At 40.8% G+C, this 10,306-nt stretch overlaps 1 protein-coding gene across 5 annotated transcripts in view; it reads left to right on the forward strand.

The window, feature by feature from the left end:
- dctn1b (dynactin 1b) overlaps positions 1-5,944 on the forward strand; it is a 79,780-nt gene extending 73,836 nt beyond the window's left edge. For all 5 annotated transcript variants that reach the window (XM_015343824.2, XM_015343821.2, XM_015343822.2 and 2 more), the window contains one exon: positions 3,786-5,944. In XM_015343824.2, the coding sequence (XP_015199310.2) occupies positions 3,786-3,923 (138 nt within the window). In that variant the 3' untranslated portion in view covers positions 3,924-5,944. The remainder of the gene's footprint in view (positions 1-3,785) is intronic.
- The last annotated feature ends 4,362 nt before the right edge of the window (positions 5,945-10,306 follow it).

The following is a 10,306-nucleotide window of genomic DNA, read 5'->3' on the forward strand; positions in this document are numbered from 1 at the left end:
CTGGATGAGGCGGGTGATTTGCGATTTAAAATGAACCGATAGATTACCAAACCACACTGTAATCCCATATACATAATGCTCTCGATTACAGCACGGTAAAAGAGTAGCATTGCTTCCTGTCGAACTCCAAACACTCTTAGTCTTTGCAGGAATGGATGTAAAAACAAATGGCCATTTTTTAAACTCAGAGTCAATGGGAAAAAAAGTACTTGCTGCAAGTGACAGTGAGCCCAAAACCTCTGACTTCCATTGCTTTTTTAACGATTGTTTAATCAGTAATTATTTAATTTGGGATCATTTTGCCTTTTCCTTGGTCAAACAATCACTGAAACTGATGACTTATCAAGAAAAACAGTGCAGGCAGCATAAAGGGTCTTTGTTGTGCCTCTTGATCACAAAGCCAAGAATAATTTTCATGTGTAGCAATCTGATATCTCCTGTTAAATTATTTTAACTGTCAGGGATGAAATTTAAACCAAGCAAGGATATAACAAACAAAATTCAAATACATATGCAGAAAAATAGATTTTAAAAGTCTTAACATTATGCAAAAAACATAAAAAGTGCTCTTTACAAAGCTGATGGTGAGAGAACATCAGATAATTTTTTTGGGTTAAAGATCTTAAGCTGTGACAGAATATAAAAATATTATTTGCCCTAATGTTATGCTACATGCTTTTCAAAAGGAAAACTTTCCTGCTTATTACCTTGTCTTGAGATGTCTTGCAGGCTTTTTGAAACATGGCTAGCTCCTGGAGGACTAAAATGCTGTGCTCACAAAACTATACAAAGCCACACAAGCTTTCATCTTGAAAACGTTGTGCAGGGTTATATTCTTTTTTAAACTAAAAGTACAAGATTGCAGACTGGAAATATTTTTCAGAGCAGGTGTTCTTGAGTCTCACAAAAAGAAAAAAGTGTGAAGCACACAGTGCCTTATTGTTCAGTCCTCTGAAATCAAAGCTTTGAGGGAATCGGAAACACCAATGTGCTTAAGTATATGGACATATTTTCCTAATCTCCCACAGTGCTGCAAGACAAAAAGCAACTCTGAAAAGTGTTTTAAGCCATGCAATCTGGTAAAATTGTATATTTTAGGATTCTTCTAGGTATTTTCTAGCGGTGTTGGAAGAAGTCAGTGTTCCAATCTGTATCAACAAAACAGCATTGACATTTTGCGAGAGAGACTTTATTATGCCCAGGGGGCGACTTGTTTTACAGCAGCAGATGGTATAAAGAAGACCTACTGATAAAATGGCCCCTTTTTTTGAAAATAGAATTAACATCTGCCTCAACATTTGACTTGCAGTCCAGCGCAGTCCTCAAATACATGTTTTTACCTACCACCTCCACTGATTCTCCCCGATGCAGGTTTGAGTGAAGGTCTGAGGGTTCTTCCTGAAATCAGTTGGCATGTCTTTTATTCACGCCAAGTGGCAACCCCATCTACAAGTGGTCCAAGTCATCTGCTTGCAGCAAACTAACAGTAACAGAGTCGGCTGCAAATGTAATTGTGTGCCTTGAGTGGTGATAACTCTTACAATCCAATCGGTTGTTCACACAGCAGAGTTAGGGAGACGATACACATCCCTGGGGCGAACCAGTGGAAGAATACAGTGTATTGGCCTGAGTTCTATCAGTAAGGAAATCAGTAACTCTGCCCACAACATTAAGATCAATAACAATATTAGAAAATACCTTAGTTGCCAGTAAATAAGGATAAATACAATAAAATACAAAAAAAAAACACATTCAATATATCAACATATCCTGAGTCTTATTTTCCTCAAGATGCTGGAGGCTAAGGTCAAGAAGGCATGTTACATATTGTGGCATTTTCCACACCTCTGTCTGCCCTAAAAGAAAGTTTTCATAACCAGTGAGGTGAGGGCTGCTGTAATCATAGGGGATTTGACTTTTGCCACTAGGACCACAACTGATGCTTTACAGATCCTAGGAACCTTTTTCTGATTTCATGACAGTAGGAAAAAACAGCAAAAAATGCCACACGGCTGTCTATAACAAACCTTTTCAAAACCCTACCCCCAAAAGAAGCAGGACCAGGACACTTCCTCTCTCTAACATGAATTAACAATTTACAAACCTTAAAGTTATAGAAGTCAAGCCGAAGATAAAACTGATTCAATTAATCTGCATAGTCAGCAACTGTTTTTCCACCCCACCCCTTCTTACACATTCCCACCACGCAGAGCACAAATGACCTTTACCCATTTCACCCTCCACTCTATCCTCATATCTTGCTTTAGCCAACTTAATCTCACCTTTAACATGCTTTTGGAGCCCCCCCTACTCAAATCAACATCCCCTTGGTGAATGTTTTTTTATTCCTGTTTAGAGCTGATGAGAGAGATTTTGTCACCTGGGGCGTGTCATTAGCGAATACAAGATTTTAGAGCAAACTACCACATAACTAGTAATTGTTCGTCAAGATGAGAACTTGAATGCTTGAACGTGAGCCAATCAGTGCACTGCTAGCAGTCCTGCAGTCGCTGCACAGAGTCCTCGATCCCGATCAGAAGGCCGTGCGCTGGACTTCACTTCTCTTCAGAGCAGTCTTGTGGGTGAAAACCACTCACACGGCACTGTGGTCAGGTGAACCCGTGGAGCTTGAACAGTGGATTTATATGCCTCTCACTGATCCGGAACACAAGTCCAATATCCTGTTAAGCCTCATTGGACAGGTGACACATTCATGAGAACGAATAAGTGACCTTCGTAGGGTACAGTGGTTTAGATCTCCCTTGATAAAACCAGGAGCACTGGGGAAGTTGTTTTGAAAATACTGAACAGTCCGGGCTACTCTCTCCGCCGACTTTATTACATTGAATATAGACCCCACCTACACAAACTTGAGGAGACTCTCTCTGGAGGTAAAATGGATGCAGTGGGACTGATAGGGGCTGGACGTCAGGCTTGTAAACACTTCCTCTCCTGACCACGGTGTTGCGCCAGCGCTTGTGTCCGAACAGATACCTCTCCCATGACCCATACCAGTCATGGGCATCTTGCTCCCAGCGCACAGCCGCTCCAAAGCTGTTGGTTTGCACATCGGTATCTTTATCCTGCTCTTTTTGCCGTGTTGCTGTGAACGCCAAAAGGCAGGCATCTCCGTCCTCTGGTAACCATTTGGCCTGGGCTCGCTGCTTGTCTGTTTCACTCCGGAGCGGTGGCGTGTCAGCCAGGATAATGGAAGGAAGAGATCAGTACGCGATTTGTTTAAGTTTCTTGAGTCTTTGGCACACACCGCCTTTCTTTCCTCTCTCTCTCTGACGTGTGTAGATGTCTCATTATCAGTGTCAAAATATTCATTGTGCTGTCTCAGCAGGAAAGCAGGAAAGTGAATACTTTGTTGAAAAACCTCAGCGTCTCAGTATTGGCCCAACAGATGTTCCAGACTGGATTGTGTTCTATTTGATTGGCTCACTACCATCTCTAAAAACTTCCCCAGACCAGCAAAAAATAGTCCCTTATAAATTTAAACTTGTTTGCTCACCAACTATAAACTGAACAGTAACACGAAGAAATAAACCAACAAAGACGCTACTGTACAGAGAAGAGATTGCTGCTGCCGGCTGCGCTGTGCGGCACCCTATCATATGGTAGTGTAAAGTGATTATAGTAATATGATGAGCACCGTATTGCTGTAATATATGAATGTTTACCCCAGAAATGAAGGATTTGAGACAACAGTAGTAGGATCGGTGGTACCGGTTCCGATGTCAATGAGACGTTTCAGCCTGAGCCTCACTGTTGTGTCTCTGCAGGCCAAGGAGGAGAAGAAGGGGGACATGGTGTACGTTGGGAAGGTGATGGTCCCGTGCCCTAAGGGACAGGAGCAGGTTCACAAGCTTGTGCTGTCGCAGCCGCAGCTGCACAAAGTGCACCGGCTCCTAGGCTCCTAGGCCCCCGCCAGGCCCCCGCCAGCCCGGCTCTTCCCAGACCCCGCGGGCTGAGCCTGTTCTCCTCCACAGCGCCGATTCTTCAGAGCTGCTCTTCACAGCACCCCTCAAGTTTGGGACCACTCGGATTTCGTCAATATAGTTCAGCAACATAGAGTTTTTTCTTTAGAAGTAATTTTAGCGAACAAAATCGAAAAGAAAAATAAAATCTGCGTTATTCATGAAACACCATCATATGTTTTTAAAAAGTTTCCCATCGCCACAACTTCAGATTTAGTCTAGATTCTACATTTTTACTGAATCTTGATGTGAACTAAATTGTGAAATTGTTTAATTGATGTGATACCCATCACATCTGTTATACTCTGTTTAGTCAAAGGGTATCTCAGAACTACTCATAACAGTGAAAATGTACTTTATTCTTTATTCCATGTTAAAAATACTCATTGGCAAAAAAGTCCTTTATGTTTCATCAGAGGCCAGGACATTGCATTCCTGAAAATGTCTTTTCAGCACGTTATACCACCAGTCCAATGGCTTGTCTAGTTAATGGTTATTTCCATATGAGTGGAGGTAGCTGCATCTGAAACTGAAGTTATTAATTTATTTACTGTAGTCTTTTTATTTGAGAAATGCGTTCATTTGTTTCAGAAAAGTGTACTGATCATAAGAGTGTTCACTCAAGCAGTTGCATGGAAAAGGCTAAAATCCTTGCTTTGTGTAGGAAGGGTGTTCCTTATGTCTTGAATGAACTTAAGTATTTAAGTGACCAGATTTATTAAGTTGATTCTTGAAGGAAATAAAGCTGTTAAGTATTCTTATTCACCTGGTGTTTGTTACGCAGCCTCAAACCCTTGTAGTTCGATTCAAGTCTTTTGAAGTTGAGATTTTAAAACTAAGCAAAATGCTTTTCAGTTGCATGGCACTTATTACTAATTGTTAAGCAGGGGTGAGCTGACATGGGAGGTTTCCTTTGTAAAAATCTGCAAATACAGGATTATTCAGTTCACAGTTGTAACATTAAAAGATGGACATGTGCAGTATTTACTGTACCTTCATAGTATCTTTGACTGAAAACTGCTTCCTTTGTCTGTTCAGTAGCTTCACAAAACAGAGGATAAGAAGATATAAAATTAATAACGCTTCATAGGGAAATGTAGCACCACAGCACCACATTTCATTATGAGTAGTCTACTCCACTGTAGTTTAACAGAGTAGATCTACTGAAGGCTCATTTTTAAGTTTGACATGAAAATGAGAAGTCACTATCAACATTCAGACTGTACACATGACTTTCAGTTATATATGGAAAACTGTTTTGCAGTCTGTTTAATGGTCTTTGCCCCTAGAAAAGTAAGGTTCAGTGGTCTTACAGTGGCCACATTCAGTGCTCTCGCAAGTCATGAGTTTGACACAGGACAGCTTTAAATCGGAATCTCCAGCAGTATGATGTTTGTAGTTGACAGGGAAAAAATGCATAGGTTGCATAAGTACCTATGCATAGGTAAAACATGTATAACACTGTATCCCTTAGGTTAATATTTCTTTCAGGGTAGAAGATCATTTTGTATTCAACCAACACTCTGGGCTGAGTAAAATGAGAACCTGCAGGAGAATGTCTAGCGATTCTCTGGTGATGAGTAAAATGATGCAACAGCCTTAGATAATCAGCTTTTTCAGTAAAGCCTTATTAAGATGTCTTACTCTTCGATATTAGATCATTTGTATGTACAGTAGCACGTTCCAGCATACGTTACACTTGCCAAAGAACTTTTCTTTCTACATGCCCATCTTTTCTTTGTTTGCAGCTTATCACTTCCATCAGCTTCCTAATACTGAGACAGCACTGACTGCGTCTGAGATTAGATCAGCAAATTCCTGATAGCAAGCCCACCTCCCATTCCCATGCCTCCTGTGTGTGTGCATGTGCTGAAGCACTACATTCAATATGGTGTATCTTAGACCACACATTGGTCATGCTGTACTGTAACCGTACACTAATAATAAAGATTTATTATTAAGGAGCACTGTGTCTTTTTTTAATAAATTGAGACTAAGATTTATTCAGTAGGACTTTTAAGAGACTTATTTCACTGGTGAACAATCCCAGCTCCACTGCCTTTACAGGCTTCCTGAGACCTACCTGTCAATGTAGTGGGTATCCCTATGCTATAAAGATTACAGCATGTATCATATTCTGCAATACCAGCTCAAATTACAATATATTGGGAACAGGCCAGGTTGGGTGTTTGAGAAACAGTGTTATTCGGGAGATCCAGCTTACACTGTGTCTGACTTTGTAAAATCAAGACTTACCAATTATTTTTGTTACATCCAACTGAATGGGAGCTTCTAACCTTAGGAGCTACAAAAAACAATGTTGAACAAACATTTATCTGGTCTTTAATTTACAGACAAGACATGCTTCATTGCATGCTTCATTATATCAGCTCTTCAGTTGAAGCACTATGATATTCTCTCAGTCTCTGAAACCTATTGTAGTGCTGAAGTCCTACATGTGAAATCTTGTATTCCAGTTTTACTTCCAAATTCTTTAACTCTTTGAACACCTATATTTTTCCATCGTGCTTCCTCTTATAGGGCTTGTTGTTCTTTCATCAGTGTCTGGTCTCAACATTTGTTGAAAGAGCTCTCTTTCAACCATTGTCTGTCTGCAGCTCATTCAAGGAGAACAATCTTCCTACAGATATCCCACAACCCAGGAAAGACTCTTTGTTTCCTGATCATACAGAAGTGCTTCAATTCTTGTGCCAGAGCAATAGATTTCATCAATAAAGATCATGTCCTGAAACAAATGCGAACATTGAAGGGGAACATCTAATATTCTCCTCCTCCAGCAATGTCAATGCAAAGCCAATGATGTAATTCTTGATTTGCCCAGACTCGCAGTCACAATCTGTCAGTTAAAACTGGCCCAGCTTTGACTATCCAGGAGCAGCTCGAAAAAAGAAGCCACAGCTCATCGAGTTATATGGGTGATATCCTATGGCAGGAGACATGTGACCTCCGTGAAATCTCTGCTTTCAGTGTTGGACAAACAGAGGGTCTCATGGTTGCTGATTAACTTGGAGCACTGTTGTTAGCAGCACTACCACTGGCAAATTACACAAAATCAATGGTATACAGCTCCAACAGCAAACAAAATTGATGGAAGTTCTTCAACATCACATTTGTTCTATTCAAGTGTTCGCCAGGTTTTAAAAATCCCAAATTCAATTAAGCCGGGGTTTTCATGGAATCTGCTGGGACCAACAGGGGAAGCTCCTTGAATCTGCTGGGACCACCAGTGGAAGCTCCTTGAGTGCTCCTACAAACCGCGAATTTGAATTGGACAGTTTTCTTGCAGGACTGGGAGCTGTTGTAACAGACAAAAAAGCTTATTGCATGCAAGGAACAATAAGATCAAAGTGTTGGTCGGAATATACAGTAGGTACAGAAATTCCAGTTTATATAGCAAAACTTCAGCCGTTTCTGAAGCAAATTGTTACCATGGTAATGGGGGGAGGTCACCTGTGGTTGGGCATTCCCAAGACCTTGACCACTTTCATCTTTCCTTAGTTAGGGAGGCTCTGTCTTGCACTTGGATTCTCTTATCGGTTACCTCCCATCCCTGCCATAACTCAAAAGTGCTTAAGCATGGAATGTCTTGTGTCACAAGAAATCTTTGTGCAGAAAGAAATCAGTTAACCCCTTTTTCACATCTTATATCTTTCTTCGGTAGCCCAGAACAGACGGTATATTAACATAAATGCACACTCATTAAAATCTGACTCATATCTTTTTATTTAGCTGCAATAGACTATTTTCATAATGGAAAGAGGCATAATTTTAAAATCTCAAGTACAAGAATAAACCGGAGGTTCACCATCAAATTAAAAAGCAAAGAGCCTCAGTTACAAACCGCTCTATGCCACAAAGGGCATCTTATCAATAGTCTTATTTCTTATATGCTAAGAAAGTTTTAGCTTTCTTGTTAGTTTCTTTTAAAAGGAAAACTGCCACACTCTCACACCTGAAGATGGCTCCACGGCCGAAACATTGTGTTTTCTTTCTTCTCTTTTCAGCTGGAATAAACCTCTTACTTGTCCATTTGCAGCCTACTGATGCTGCTGCTGCTCTCTACCTCAATTGTTTAAATATGCCCAGGTCAACAGTAATGCCGGTATAGAATAAAATACTTGATAGCATTTCTTTCAATCACTCAGATTTAATATGTAAACTTATCAAAATAGTAATAATGAGCATCACCAATGTCCTTTAGTATGTTGTTTAAATTGCTTTTGGATATCTTAATACAGCTACTCAATTGTTCACGTAGCCCAAAGTATATTTAAAGAATAGTGTTTTTTTTACAAGAATACCGTATTTGAATAAATACCTGAATAAATTAAAATGAACTCTGGTATTTTTTTCCCTGGTACTGGAATAAAAGAAAAAGAGCTAATATGCTTTAACAGTGAATAAACAAAAGAGCAGCACTGCATTCAAGTTAAAGAATACTTAATCACGCTAATACAGAAATGACTGTAACATATCAGGCTTTTCCTGGATCATGTTTACACTACTTTCCAAGAAAAGCTAAACAAACGACTCCTTGTATTTTCCTGGATACGTCTGTAACCTCCTCGTTTTTATAAAGGCGCAAAAAACAGTCTCCCAATCTTGTGCAGATTAGTGGCCTACATTAGCCAGTGGCAAATGAAAAAGTTATGTTCCCAGGGTCAACAGACCAAGCGTCCCGTCCCAGAGAGGCCACATGGGAGTGGCATGCAGGGCAACATCTGGAAGTGATCAAGTTTAGCTGCAACACAGAGCAAAGACTTTAAGATATGGAATACTAAACCATGAGAAAATGTGCATCAGAATATGGAATATAGACGCACATTAACTCTGGCTTCACAGACAATCTTGATCCACTTCCGTTTGCACACAGAAACAATAGGTCCACATCTCCCTTGCACTGCACTCTGGTTTGGCTGATTTAGACAATATGAACACCTTCACCAGGCGGTGTGCTCAGTCCCCCGATCCACTCCCAGTTCACTGTGTGGCTAGACACTGCTCCGACTCCATCCTTCAGTTCCCTGACGACACTATCACTGTAGGTCCGATCACAAAAAATGATGAAACAGAATACAGGAAAGAGGTCAGGGACTGGTGGTCTGGTGCCAGGACAACAACCTTTCCCTCAACGTCAGCAAAACCGAGACACTGGTTGTTGGCTTCAGGAAGCTGGGAGGTGGCCGTGCCTGTCTAGATCAGTGAGGCTGCTGTGGATGTGGACATCTGACCTGGCCCCATCACATAGACGACGTCATCAGGGCAGCACACCAGCGCCTCCACTTCCTCAGGAGACTCGGGAGATTTGGTGTGTCTTCACAAACTCACGCATTTCTTCAGATGCACTATACAAAGCCTTCTCAATGGATACATGACAGGTTGGTATGGCAATCACTCAGCTGATGACCGTAAAAAAAAAAATTACAGGCGGTGGTGGAGACAGTCGAGGCCGTCACTGGTACAGAACTCCCTTCTATCCAGACCATCTTCACCCTGCGCTGCCACAGAAGGGTGAATGACATAATCACGGAGTATAAACCTCAGACCTCCAGGTCCAAAGAAAGCTTCTATCCCACAGCCAAAAGACTCCTAAACTTCTCTTAAATCCTCCCCTGACTTACACTACTCTGTTTTGCACTGAACTGAAAATACTGCCACTGCTGAATTTCACACATTTTGCATATGAATTTTGCAAAGAGCAAATCTTGCACTCAGCTGCTACCTGTATCTAAATGCTGGTTAAAATTATAGCTGCTACTCTGTTCCTGTCTTGAAGAATTGTAATATCATTTGTGATGTTATTTTCAATGTCAGTGCTATATCATCCTTTATGTCATTTGTCATGTGAGGAAATCACGCAAGTAAACTTCTCATCATACTCAGGTACATATGACAAACTTGAACTTGATGGTACTTTACTAAAAAAAACAATCCTATTTATTTAAAATTTAAGTCGCTTTTTAAATGTTTTCTTTTGAAAAACTGTTTCTCACATTCAAGAGCGTTTAATCATAACTTGAGCTCATTAGTACATCTATGAAGATAATGCAAGCAGCTTAACTCTCTGCAATTTACAGGAGAATTAACCCCCAGGTGTCTCTCAACAATGCCTCACCTGATGCGTCATACAGTCACAGGCAAGACGAGATGCAAATCCCCCTCTGTTTGTCAGGCGTCTTTTGAGAGAAGTGTCCATTCAGGTCATTCCTGTGCTCAGTCCGGACCGCTGACTGGCCTGTAAACCAGCCTCTTCTGGAGCTGTGGTGTGTTAAGGCAACTGCTTTCCCTTACAGACCTTGGGATTT

This window comes from Lepisosteus oculatus, chromosome 1, assembly GCF_040954835.1.
Source record: "Lepisosteus oculatus isolate fLepOcu1 chromosome 1, fLepOcu1.hap2, whole genome shotgun sequence".
NCBI classification, from domain to species: Eukaryota; Metazoa; Chordata; class Actinopteri; order Semionotiformes; family Lepisosteidae; genus Lepisosteus; species Lepisosteus oculatus.